The sequence below is a fragment of the Tachypleus tridentatus genome, chromosome 8 (genome assembly GCF_004210375.1).
Source record: "Tachypleus tridentatus isolate NWPU-2018 chromosome 8, ASM421037v1, whole genome shotgun sequence".
NCBI lineage: Eukaryota > Metazoa > Arthropoda > Merostomata > Xiphosura > Limulidae > Tachypleus > Tachypleus tridentatus.
Genome location: NC_134832.1, coordinates 8,681,894 through 8,696,464, shown reverse-complemented (window position 1 = coordinate 8,696,464; position 14,571 = coordinate 8,681,894). Strand labels below are relative to the sequence as shown.

At 33.3% G+C, this 14,571-nt stretch overlaps 1 protein-coding gene across 1 annotated transcript in view; it reads right to left on the bottom strand.

Moving 5' to 3' along the window:
- Nucleotides 1–14,571, bottom strand: part of LOC143258493 (multiple C2 and transmembrane domain-containing protein 1-like) — a 135,634-nt gene that overhangs the window by 39,378 nt on the left and 81,685 nt on the right. The window contains exon 6 of the mRNA XM_076517543.1: nucleotides 253–435. Coding sequence (XP_076373658.1) covers nucleotides 253–435 — 183 coding nt within the window. The remainder of the gene's footprint in view (nucleotides 1–252; nucleotides 436–14,571) is intronic.

Sequence of the window (14,571 nt, the reverse complement as noted above, 5' to 3'; positions counted from 1 at the left end):
ACAGTATCTTCACATCAAGTTAATCACTTCTGAACCATAGAGTGCAAAAGTGTCTTTCACATTAATTTGTTAGCAGCCTCCAGTTTATCATTATAATTTTATATTATGACACTTTTGCCATAAGACAAAATAACAAATTATATTCAAACCAAATATTACACTAGAAAAACAGAGAATTTAATATTTTGATTATATGTAACACATATGCAACCATTTGAAAAATAACTTTTTTTAAATAGAATAAATTTCTACCTTACTCCTGTATTTTTCATTTCCAAGTCTAAACTTGACATAGGGGTCACTAAAACCATTCTCATCCATTGGAAGTAAGTTCTTTCCCTCCACTAAGACTATGGTCATCACACTATCCCATAATTGCATCTTCTGTTTTTTAAGTGTTGCATCTCCAGTAACTTTTAAGCTCTTGTTAAAATACTGGGTCAAAAAGAAACATATTTAATAAAACTTAACAAACTTATAAAACTGTTTTACAACATTAAGCTGAACATACATATTTTAGATCTTCTTACAAAATTTTAACTGAAGTTTTACAGTATGAGGTATTACAAACAGGTAACAATTCGAAAACTTGTAAAAGCATCTTTCTGCTTTTCAACTTACATAGTTTAATAAAATTAAAAGAAAATTTCACAACTATTTTCCATTGCTTTGTGAACTTCCACAATTAAATAATTTCTTGCAAAATATAAATAAATACGTTTTAATTGTGAAAGTAGCAAAATTTAATTATTCAGAAATTGTCAAACTATATAACCAACAATTTCTAAGCAATATTAAAATTCCAGATTTACAAAAAATTTGGATAAGATAAAAAACAAACAGCAGCTAAATGTTACAAAACGAGTACAATAATTCAACAGATTATTTTTTTTATTTACAGAACAAAAACCATCAATATATGTTTTTTATCGTTTATATTATATAAACGATGGGAAAAGCCATTGAAAAGTTAAGCAAGCTCACAAACTGTTATAGATTTTTGAATATTATTTGATATTAATATTATAATACCTAATAATTTGGATTAAGTAACAAAAGAATAACAAGATTTTGTGAACTTGGTAAATAAAAGTAGTAAGGTTAAAGCAATTCTTAGTCTATGTACAAGTAACAGCGCATTGGGCTTTGATATAATTCAACTTACTGGAAAATCATAAAACAGGTTAAATACATTGTTTTATTAAACAAATACAAACTAAGGACTAGTTAATAGTCTCTTCGTATTTTCAGGATTAACTTGTTTGCTTGACTTTACGTCTATTAGTTTAAATTCAGTATTGTTTTCAAGCTATTTTTTATTAAGCATTAAAAACATTTCGTATTAACAGTTCTGCCCTAATATACTATACTATTCCAGTAAAGACAGTGCTACAAGTTCAATTTTTAAAACTTCAAAACAACTTTTAACTGCCTCAGGATTGTAATAATCAATTTATAGATAAAAACAATTATTTAAAATGTTCAAAATATGATAATGAAACCAAAGATATTAACGTTCAACAAAAGATGTCTGATATCACGTCTTCTTATTTAGTTTTAAAACGTCTATTCTGAGCTTGTTGAAAAATAGCAGTTTACCACTAAACTATCATTACACTATGTAACAAAATGTTTACTTTTCCTTGTTCCTGGGCAGAGAGTGTTATTTCCAAATTGCTTATACCTAAAGTAAATGGAAAAGACCTATTTTTCTCTTCAAACTTTGCTTTTGTGACCTGGGTAATGACATTTTCAAATTTACCCATTTTCCAGAACATTCCAGGTAGAGTCAGTGCTGGGTAGCTGATAGAGAATTTTCAAGAACCTTTTTAGAATTTTCTAGAAATTTCCATGGTAATATGTATGCAGGGGCTCACCACTTCAGTTTAGTTCTAGCTGCCTAAGTGAACACATAGACGTATCTGATTTTATCAGAGATGGCATCAAGAAGCTGCAAGCATTCTCCAGGCGCATTCTGCTATGTATGTAGCCAAGTTATCAAGACAAGAGCGAAAAATTACTCTGTGACAGCATCTGCTAAGATGTGTGAAGCTCACAAGACATATTTCGACATACCTGTTCGGGATCAAGACAAACCCTGGGCACATCATTTTACCTGAAAGCACTGAACAAAAAACAACTCTAGAAGGTAAGACGGACAATTTTTGCTTGCTTGAATACTAAGATTTTATATTATACAAATTTTAGATCTTTTAAAATTGAAATACCTTTTACTTAATTTTTTTAAATTTCCAATAATATAAAAAAATACCACATATACAGTATTTTGCAATAACCTCTTACACATTAGTTGTAGATGAAATAAATTTATTCTTCATAATAACAATTTTATTTTGCTCTTTTGCAGGATGGTACAGAGGGGAAAAGAGAGCCATGAAGTTCACTATTCCAATAATTTGGCGTAAACCCACTGACCACTCAAGCAATTGCTACTTCTGCATGGTGGACCATTCCAAACGTCGGGCTGGCTGAGATTGCATCTACTATCATGTATCCGGACCTTCCATCATCCATCGTCCCAGTGCCACACTGCCCTGAGCTCCCTGTACCCACTCCACCAGAGAGAAAGCAGCCATCCTCAGAAGAGAGCAGCAAATTAGAAGAGGAGGTAGACGTTAAAGATCCAGATTACAATTTCAGAGGTGCAGCTGGTGAGAGAAACTCATACTACTCCAACCAAAGAGATCTCAATGACCTGATTAGAGATATTGGTCTAACAAAGTCGAATGCCGAGCTTTTTACATCTAGATTCACTTCTAAGCATTTTTGTATAACTTTAGTATAAATACATGTAAATCTTTATTCATATGTTGTTTTATTCAGATCGTATGAAAATGAAAATGTGCAAATTTGCCTGTTTTTACATAGAAGATAGGTTAATTTATAAATTTCATTATCCAGGTCACAAAAGCAAAGTTTGAAGGGAATAATGGCCATTTTCTGTACTTTTACAACATAAGCAATTAAGAAATAATACATACTATCCAGGAACAAAATCTGTGTTACATAGTGTTATTTGTTAACTGAAAACTGTTTATACTTGATGTTTCAATACTAAATAAGATGTAACGTTAGAAGAAAAATTTATATTTTCAGGTTTTCTGTTTTATAATTCTAAATTACACTGAATGTTTAGGATTTGAAAGCAACACAGACATTGTTAACTGTTTTAACCTGTTCAGCGCCGTAGACGAGATAACTCGTCCGAGCCGATCGGTAACACAGTGCCACGGACGAGTTATTGTTTCATGTTTTGTACGTATTTCTTCATTTTGTGTACTACTATAAGTTTGGCTTAGAGAAAAAATAGTATTTGTTGCTTATTTCCTTTGTTTTAATAATTACTCAATTTTGCTGAAAAAACTGGGTATAGGAGCTGCCGTAGCAGCTGAAATACTTAGCAGTCACCAGTTAAACGACGATATTATTTCCTTAGTGTAAAGTTCGCTCGTTCGTCTCATTGTTGATGTTTGGGTAGTTATTATACCCTGGGAGATCAGGTTCATTCGACCTCTTCCTCCTTCCTTAACTTTTGTGACCACTACTCTTAATTGTTGCTGTAGACACTACACGAGGGCCGGAGTAACCCGCACTTACTCTGGGCCCTTTCAGAGCAATGTCTGTGCATTGTTGACTGGCAAATTTGTGCAAATATCTCATAAGCTGCACAGTGAACTAGCTGCATTTATATCTTTCGCTGTAAATGGGGTCCCAGATTTTTAGTGTTGTAAACTTATTTATCACTGTCCTCCGGTAAACATTTGCAACAATTCATCTACGAAAATATTTCTTATATTACGTTACCGAAAAATGTTTATACAAAGCTCTAAGTGATTTTGTGTATACCAAAACTAGGAAAACACAAATAATTAAAAAGATGTTGCCGAATGTTATTTTAAAAGTTTTGTACAATATGTTTATCTGTATATTATTTTCAGTTTAGTTCGTTTTCAAATATAAGATGATTTTATTGTATGATAAAACTTTGCTTATGATGTTGTAAATTTAAGTATAGCCCATCTCGGGATACTTTTGCCTGCCCGATAATGGCGTTTGAACGTAAATCTTATAGCACATCCACGATTTTGAAGTGCCAGGTGAGTTTGCGAGGTAACAAGACACGAACAATGACTCTAGGGTTGACAAAGGAAGCAGTTAACACACACATACATGCAAAGTATATTGCGTAAATGAAAGTATACTGTTCGTTAATGGATTGATACATAAATACTTCATCTCTAATTGAATATTCAAAATTTCAGAGTATATAAATAATTAATGAACATTCCAAGAAGTATGTAAAAATTATTACTTGTAAAGTTTGTTCTACATTATATATATATTTATTAATCAATACATCCCCCAAATTACAAAATACCATCAGAATAAATTAGTTACTGATTCATCACAACCTTTTGTTGTATATTTAAAATAAAAAACAAAACAAAAGCTAACGGTACTTTAATACGATAACATACTGTAATCAACTTAAATAAATATTCAAAAAGCTATTATTGACGAATTATACATATAAAACTTTACTCAAACTTTACCTCGGGCACTTGCGATTTAACTTGATGTAACCAGCCATCCATTGTGATCACAGTTTTATACAAGCAACATGTGGTAGTTATGCTAACTTGACTTTTCGAGACATCAATAGATTCACTTGGAAGATACCAGATGGTACTGTGAATCATTCGCAGTACAGTTTGCATCACGTGATTTTCAAAATGCGAATTTGGCAAGACATTTACAGATGCGGGTACATCTGACGTGACATCTAGTGGGAATTAAAAGTGTATCTTACATTTTTTTTTTTTTGGGGGGGGGGTTGGTGACTACTGGCTTCGTAGAGCGAGGATATAAGTTACATATATTTCTGTGATGCATTAAGATTTATTGCGTTGCGGTCTACAGCGCTGGTAGAAAATAGGTTTGGGTACAAAGTTATAGGTGGTGAAAAACTTTCAACCTAGAGCTTTGCTAGTTGGTACGGATATATAGAATTATATGAGGAACAAAGTTATTATAATATAAAAAAATGTATGATACCATATTTGAAGCTTGGTAGATTTTATTTCATTTTAAAAATACAATACAAGCAGAGCAGGTTTTAGGTATTTTGCCACATTAGGCTAGACTATAAAATGATCCTGGCGGAAACCCTGCCATATCATCATCAGAAAACGTAAATAAGAGTTACAAGAAAAAACTGCCGCCATTTCAAATAAACTTTGCTTGGCAGGCCTATTTGTGTCTTACTTCGAACTGCTCAGAGTTGAAGGAACATTATTTTTTCTGTCTTTTTTGTTTGTATAGCAACAAAAACGAAGCAGAGTATTTCCTCCTTAAGGTCTGTATTTTAATGTAGAAGCTTCTTTTATATTTGGATTGATTATTTTACAATGTCTATGTTTATGAACACAGTTTTTGAGTCAGTAAGACAGAGCAAAGGATGTAAAGCGATAATAAAATAGTCGGTTGTAAATTATACGTGTATATATATTTATATATATATAAAAACGTCTCTCAATGGGACATTAAGTAAGTCCATGGATTCACACCAAAAAAGTATGGAGTTCGTTTCCCCACAATTAATACACCAGATAGCCCAATGTTGTTTTGCTCTAAATAAACAAAATATTTTGTTGATTTTACAGCCATAGGCAGCAAAAACGTATTCAACGTACCATTTGTTCATTTCACCAACAGACACAAGACGAGGTCGGAAATAACAGATGAAACACATCTTCAATAACGTGCCTCACGAAACGTTGGATTGTTTTTTATATATTTTTGCTAAAAATTAACTACAAGTTGTAAAAACTAGAAACCTATAAATGGATAGATAACTGAAGAAATTTTTAATAACTTTAATGATGGTAATTTTCTTCTTTTCATATACATGTGTTTCTTACATTTTTATACTTTTGTATCAACTGAAATAGCTTAAATTTGCGTGGTTTTCCCATCTCACTTCTACGTTTATACCAAATTTTATTTCGTACCGTCCCGTAGATCGTGAATACATCATATATACAATAATATATAATAACAGAGAAATTTTGATATGCAACATACAGTGTGAGCACAAGCGATCTGACAATCAAGAAAAGTGGAAATGACTACTTGGATTATGACCAACTTTATATTTTTCGCTGTGATGTTGATGGCTTTTATTTAAGTTGATACAATAGAAGTGGGGCTTGTATTGTTTGTTTGTTTGTTTTGGAATTTCGCACAAAGCTACTCGAGGACTATCTGCGCTAGCCGTCCCTAATTTAGCAGTGTAAGACTAGAGGAAAGGCAGCTAGTCATCACCACCCACCGCCAACTCTTGGGCTACTCTTTTACCAACGAAAAGTGGGATTGACCGTCACATTATAACGCCCCCACGGCTGGGAGGGCGAGCATGTTTGGCGCGACGCGGATGCGAACCCGCGACCCTCAGATTACGAGTCGCACGCCTTAACGCGCTTGGCCATGCCGGGCCACGTGGGGCTTGTAATACAAAAAAAAACCAAAAACTACTGAAACTAATAAAGAAAGTTTCGGTAACATATTTTCTTTTCTTGTAGCAGAAATAAGTATTTCTCCTCTTGTTCTTATATATAGTCAATTAATTTGATATGTTGTTTTTATATGTCACACATTCGCACTTTTTATTTAACTCTTTAGTTAAAACAAAACTGAATACTTTAAAAAACATGTATCAAGAACATTGGAAGTTGCAATCTCTTGTTAGTTATATAATGTTATGGATATCATATTTTACTCAATTGCTGAAATTTTGAGCAAAATATATATTTATATTTGTGCTTTCAAATGCTCTGTGAAAGTCAAGCAACACAATATATCTTAACTTTCTCATATTGATGTCCGTGATTTATAAAATTGATGTCATATTTTGTTCTAAGATGCTACTGAGGGAAACATATGTAGAAAAGCATTAATCCATACATTACTATGGAAAATTTCATAGAATACAACAGAAACTAAACTCTTTCAAAGCTACATCTATCGATTCGTTTGATTTCAGCAATCTTTACACCTATCTACTTTGGAACCAAAAACTAAAGTCGGTATTTACCAGATCTTTTAACAATGCAAGTAAATTATTTCCATAGGAACAACGAAACGTTTTATTTTTATAACACTCATAGTAAACATTGTGACTAATTTACACTAAGTGAATTCATACAAGTCATTAGTTTCTTTACATAATTACACATCTTTAAACAGACACGAGAGTCACACGGTTGCTTGCTAACTTCAGTCCTCAAGCATTTGATTTGTTTTAGTTTTTTAAAACTTGAATATCAATTCCAGTCCGCAGCCCTGTCGATAGCTCAGACACTTGAAAAACGTTTGATTAAAAACAAATGAAGGGCATTATATTGGTTTAAAAATTAGCATGTTAATCAAACATTTTCTTTCAAGGTGTATAACAAAATAGAACTTAATTTAGTTATATTCCCAAACGCACATATCCGAAATAAAACATGCTATAACGCAACTTGTCAGATTTATTAGAATTTGTTATAATTTAGAACATTCTATTTACAGAGCTCGAACAATAACACGTAACTCTTGAACAGTTTTTATTTCAACAGATCATAGACGATATTTTTAACGTTTGTGGTAAATATAATTTATTATTAACTAAAATCTAGAATATTGACAATTTCGCCATTTTCATGAAATTTTAAATATATATATATTATGAAATGCTGATTTTACAAATTAACACTATAAAGACAGTCGCTAATTAAAAATGCAATCGGTTTTCTTTATCCTTTAACTATACACCCAACATAAGCATAGACAATTAATCATTTGTTCTTTTAATTTTATTCAATGCAAACCTAAATCTTCTAGAGTCAGTTCTTCTCCAAGGCGTAATCATAGATTAATTGTAAATTACATTATAGGATTATAAAACAACAGGAAAAAATATACTTATTTTATGTATTTCAGAACAATTCTAAACAATGTAAATTTCAGATAATTCAACTTTAACATAAGATATGCTGTTTGCCTGGTGTCGTCTTTGACTCAATATAAGCTCCACTACAGAATTTAAAAAAATGTATCTTTTATCTCTGTTTTCGTCTAATTTTGTCGTTACTTTTCTTAATTCACCTTATAACTTGAAAAATTAGCCACCTTTGCGTTTTCACTTCACGACCTCATCCATTTCAAGTCTGAATATTTACGAGTTTCATCTGAAAACACTGGTAGATTGAAGTTCATTAAAAGATGGAGTAGATGAAAGAAAAAGAACAAAAGCCAACGGGGTCTCACGTATTATCACGTAAAATCGTGATAATTAAATCCAGTTGTAGCTTATCAGCCAAGAATCTGTTTTCTCGAAAACAGTAAGAATCAAGATCACCAAGTCCAGTGATTTAACCTTACTCATTAATGATGTTCTTCAGGAGTGTCTTTAAGCAAATGTTCTCATCAAGTCTGAAGTTGTGGTATGGTATTCATGCTGCAACATCAAAGAGACCAACACTACACCATATGTGGTTCTGCAATGATTTGACCACACCAGGGCAGCTTGTACTACCCAGATAAAGTGTGCCAGGATGCTACTCTGTAGCCAAGTGTTCTAAACGACAATAGGAAACACGATGTGCCAACTGAAGAAGATTTCACACTACTTTTACACAAACTTCCCTCACTTCATAAGAAATTAAAGTGCTCAAGAAAAAGCGTCTTCAACTGGAAGGTTCATTCCTGCTAAACACATCAAATACAGCCAACAAAACTCAAAACGACTAAATCCCTTTCAGATAACACCCAAACTGGACCATTTATCTAACCTAGCAAGAACTACATTAGAAATCCTATGCCGAGCACATCCACAAAACCTTAGAACCCCATCCAGTCATTCCTGTCCCTGTGATGAAAGATACAGTAGTCATAATTTCCAGTGACTCAAAGATCATGCAGTCCTAATCAGTCTTCCTGAGACATGCTTCGAGGTAGGAAATTCCTACTTCAGTCTGTAGAATATTGACACAGTGTTCCTTGAAGATTATATACTGTAATAATACTAAGAATGTATTTTGTTTGTTTGTTTTTAACTTTGATATGCTGGCTTAAGCTAAACAAATTTGAAGTAATAGCACTATGTCAAATCAAACTTAATGTAAACTATTAATGAGACAATATTATATTATTCTTATAAATCTTCCTTCCCTAATTGCACCCTAGTGGCACAGCAGTATGACTGTGAACTTACAATGCTAGAAACTGGTTTTCGATCCCCATGGTGGACAGGGCACAGATAGTCCATTGTGTAGCTTTGTGCTTAATTTCCAACAAACGTTTCCTAAGTATAACCAATTGTTCTACATCCAGTGAATTTATTATATGTAACTTACATGCTCCAGCTTTCCAAATCATTACTTTTCTATAGATCTCTATATATTTTCTCTAAACCTAATCCGATACTTCTTTCATTCAATCAGCCTTAAACTCAAATTATCAGGTAATGTTTCTAAGTGATCTTAATTTAAAACCCTAAGATTTGTAAATAACGAAAATCATATTATACCTTTCTCTTTTTGTTAATAGTAATAAACGTTTAATTTGTAATAAAAACATATCTATCTACACTCATTATAACAGCTAATAAAACACTTAAATCGTAGCCATATTAACATCTTCTCTTACTCATCTTACAAGAGGCGTAGCTAACTGCTTAAAATATTGGGGCACGAGCTTATTGGCGAGACAATTTCTGATACTTCAGTATCATATCGTTCATGGTTTTTATTCTGACCTTTCAAGATATCAACCGGAAATTCGGGGCACTGTCATGTAGAATTGTGGCACTGGCTCTTTATACCAAAGCCTAGTAATGCCTCTACACCTCACTCTAACTTTCTGTGTTCATAAAAGTATCATAGGTAATCATCCATCCCCAAACAGTACCTATAATGAATCTTTTTCAGCCTGATATACGGTTTCTCTAAAGCAAACTGGAAATTATTTCATAATAAAGCAGATAAGTTTATTTTAAAATAACCTAGATCGTACACTAACTAACCTAGTGTGCTATCTATTGAACCATCATCTCAATGTCCAGAGAATTATTCTACTAAGGCATCACAAGTAATATCTAAAACAATAGAAACGACAATAATATATATGGGGTATTGAGTCCTTTTTAATTCACCATATGGTTATCTAACTAATTTAGGCCTCTACGTCACAGATTCTCTTTTCAATCTTACTTTTCATGAAACAGAAAGGAAATATTTAACATATATGTATATTTAACAGTTACAAAGTTGGTCCGCTGTGTAATACTGAATAATGAATTGGACTCAATGTTATACCATTATTAATTTACTTACATTGATTCAGGTTACTGTATGGTAAGTTATAAAGAACTCAAAACCCCATCAATAATATATAAATTTCACCATTACGAAAGGCCTAACTGCATTTCTTTGGTTCTCTAGTTTTTTTTTTGTTTTGTTTTTTATGGTCCACAATTAGTTACCGAGCTATGAAGATGTTCAATTCAACTCTTCTTGACAAAGCTGGTGTGCTTCCTGGGGAAGACCACCATCGAAGACTTCCTCGACGACATCGCCCATTTTCATCGACGGGATCTCGAACCAGATCAAATCTTCTTTAGGAAGTTTAAGTCAAGCAGCGTTTCTATCGATCATACAACGACAAAACTCTTGCACAGGGGCGGAATTTTTATTCAACCCCTCACTCACAAAAACCTAGTCTATTTATACTTTAATAGTGAGGTACCCATTTAAAAAAAAAACTTGAGAGGGTTCGACTGGGTTATGAAAACTCTTTGTTATAAATGTACGACGTTTTGGCAAGAGAATGATAAAATATTGTAAAGACGTCGTAAATTTATATATATATTTTTCACTATCCAGTCAAACCGTTTCAAAACTTTTACTAAACTATTTATGTTTCCCATGCAACTCAACCTTTCCAGTTACCCAGAACTAACACACAACTCTTCTCTGTTTTTCTTAGGGGCGTCGACCTGTCGATTCAACCTTAGAAAAACGTTCCATACTTCAAACAATACCCAATTTTTCCATTCACGTAAGACGCTGTATTAATCCCAGAACCATGGGACAACCAACTCACTACGTCAAAGTAGTAACCACGTCGCATTTTTCTTTCACTTTAGAGCTGAAAGACTAAGACGACACCCTTCCACTGTTTTTTTTCAGAGCAAGCCTTTCATTCTTTCCACATGAGTAAGCCACACCAGTCAAGAAGCAGCAACAGCAAAAAGCATACTCTAAAAACAAGTTCAGGCAGGAACACAAGCTGAGAAGCAAACCGTATAAATCTACCGAGCTACAGGCAACCTTATACATCCAAAGAAGTAAGACACTAACAGCACAGACTGAAACATTACATAGCAATATCCAATGGTACTTTTCAAACACCGAACCGTGAATCCCAGACCCGTATCGCTAAGACAATCAGAACGGTCTGCCGATGACTTTCGCAGATTCCTACGATCGTATCCTCAGCAGTCCCAGTCATCCTACGACTGCCAAGTTCGACCCAAGATCATTGTTCTTTTCCACTACCATAGAAGACTCAGATTCTGAAGAAGTTTATGACTAAATATTCCCATCATTGCCATCTACTTTCCACCCGTCAAGTTAAAAGTCTTCACCTTTGATATCCAAGACTGCTAGAATGTTTGTTTTTAAGATCGCGCTTTTCCCGGAACTGAATACTTTCGTCATAGCCTTAATATACTTCACCAGTCCTGTTTACCGGAATTACAGGCTTCATTTCTCCTTTCTTCTTCCGACTTACTCAATTTACGGCTTTCTCTGACGTCTTGAGTATCAGATTAGTTACGATAAAACAAACACCTTCAAAGCTGCAAGACTACACACCATGTGTTAAGCATCTTATCACCTCATTTATAAAGTAATGTAAAGTCACTTATTTTCTCCAGCTGAAGCTAAAATTTTGTATTCACTGTAAGACATAACCTAAATTTCCGAAGGGAAACAATAGTTTCTGAAAGTCTTAAAGGACCTGAAAGATTTAAAACCAAAATACCAGCCACGTTTCTTCCTTGATTTGCTGACCCAAGTTGTGCTGACGGGATTTGAAAAATCCAATACGTATTGGGTTTTGATAGCTCTGAAGAAGATGCTTCTGCTTTACAAATGGATTAATATCATTTAATGAGTTAGGCGAATAAATGGCAGATGGGTTCTAATTATGATAAATGCAAGATTTTGCATGTGGGTTATCATAATTTGAATTATAAGTATAATTTGGATGGGAATAACATTAATAATGTCATGAAAGAAAAGGATCTTGGTGAAGTGTTTGATCAGTCTCTTAATTCTCCAAGTAGTGTGCTGTTTCAAGCGATAGAGTGACCAGGATTTTAAATTGTATTTATAGTATGGTATTTAGAGTTTTTAAAAATTAATTTATCTATAAAACTATTAATAAAATAATTTAATTTCGAGATCAGAACCGCCGAGATGGGCCAGTAGGTCTAATATTGTCCCAAAACGTTATGCTATGTTAAAAACAGTTTATTAGTCATGTCTCTACAAGTTTGTATCCTGAGCTATGTAATAATACTTTATTCCTCGTGTTTCTACATACTTTGACACCTGTATTAACGTGGAAAAATGCAGTTTGCCATTTGTGTTTTTACTCCTTAATTGCATGCGAGAAAGAGAAGAGTCAATTATATATGTAAAAACGGCTTGGTTGGGTTGAGAAAATATTTTACGTAGAGGAGCGAACAACGTTTCTACCTTCTTCGGTCATCGTCAGATTCACAAAGAAAGAAAGAGGTAACTGACCGGAAGCTGACCACATGTTTGAAAGGGGTTGTGTAATTGAGTGTAGGAATGTAGAGGGCGTGCTTGGATGTTTGAATATATTTGTTCCTTTGTATTGGTTTATCTTGGGCTTGAGTTGTATAAATAAGGCTTCTTTAATTTTGCGTTAGTTTATGTTTGTTTCTTTATTTAGTATTTGAGTGTTTTCTATGGTTATGTTGTGTTTATTTGACTTGCAGTGTTTGAAAACGTGTGAAGGTGACTTTTTATGTTCTTTAAATCTGGTTTCCATTTTTCTACTTGCTTCTCCAATATAAAAGTCGTGGCAGTTATAACATTGTATTTTATAAAAAATGTTGGTGTGGTGTTTGTCAGTGTAATTTTTACATAGTATAGACCTCAGTTTTGTACCTGGTTTTTGAATAAATTTGGTATTAACTGGAATGTCGTATTTTGTTACTAGTTTTTGCCAAATGTTGGTTATTTTTCTGCTAATGTCGGGAATATATGGAATGCAGCAGTATATGGTTTGTGATTTTTTTAATGCGTGGGATATATTTACTTTTGTTAACTTTTTTTTGTCTAGGTGTGTGCATATAATGTTTTCTGCGGTTTGTGGAGGAAACTTGTTGATGTTGATGAAGTATTGTTTTATTTTGTCTAATTCATCGTTAATTTTATCTGGTGAGCATAGTTTTATGGCTTTGTTTATTTGGTTTCTTAGTATGTTGAGTTTTCGTTTTGTTTCATGTGCTGAGTCCCAAGGAATGTATAGTCCAGTATGGGTGATTTTTCGGTGGATTTCTGTTTTAAATTGTGTATCGGTTCTTGTAATTTTGAGGCTAAGAAATGATATTTGATTGGTTTCTTTCTGTTTACATGTGAAGTTAATGTTGGGATGTATAGAGTTAATGTGATTAAAAAAAATTAAGTGTGTGTTCTGAATATGTGAATCCCGCATCCGTGTCCTCTACATATCTGTACCAGTATAGTGGTGGATGTAATGCTATGTTAATTGCTTTTGTTTCAACTTGTGTCATAAAACAATTGGCTAGAACTGATGATACTGGATTGCCCATGCTTAGGCTATTTGTTTGTATATAGTTGTGGTTGTTGAGCATGAAGTTTGTCTTTATCGTGGTGAATTCTCTGAGGGTTGCTAATTGTTTGGTGGGAATGTGTATTGATGGGTTAGGATCTCGGATATAGAGTTCTAAGGCTATCTTGCAGGCTTCAGCGGTTGGAACTTCTGTAAAGAGGGATATAATATCGAAACTGGCCACTAAGGCTTTATGATTAAGTTGATGAAGATTAGACTTGAAATTAAAAGAGTCTTTGATGAATGTGCTGGCTGATGTTACATATTCGGAGAATGCCCATGCTATGTATTTACCAAGATTGTAATTAAACGATTCATATGTGAAAATTATTGGTCGTAATGGACAATCTGGTTTATGAGGTTTGGGGACACCGTATATTTGTGGTGTGCGTGAGTCGGTCTTGCGTAGGTAGGAATAAAGTGTTTTTGATATTGTGTTGGCTTTTTTCATTTTTAGTAATATTTTGTTTAGTTGCGTTTCGTGTGTCTTTGTTGAATTTGTATGTATTGGTTTAAATTTGTTTGTGTCTGATAGAATGTTCTTCATTTTTTGGATGTATTCATTCGTGTTCATTATGACTATCGTTTCCTTTATCCGCTTTTAGAATTTTTATGTTTTTG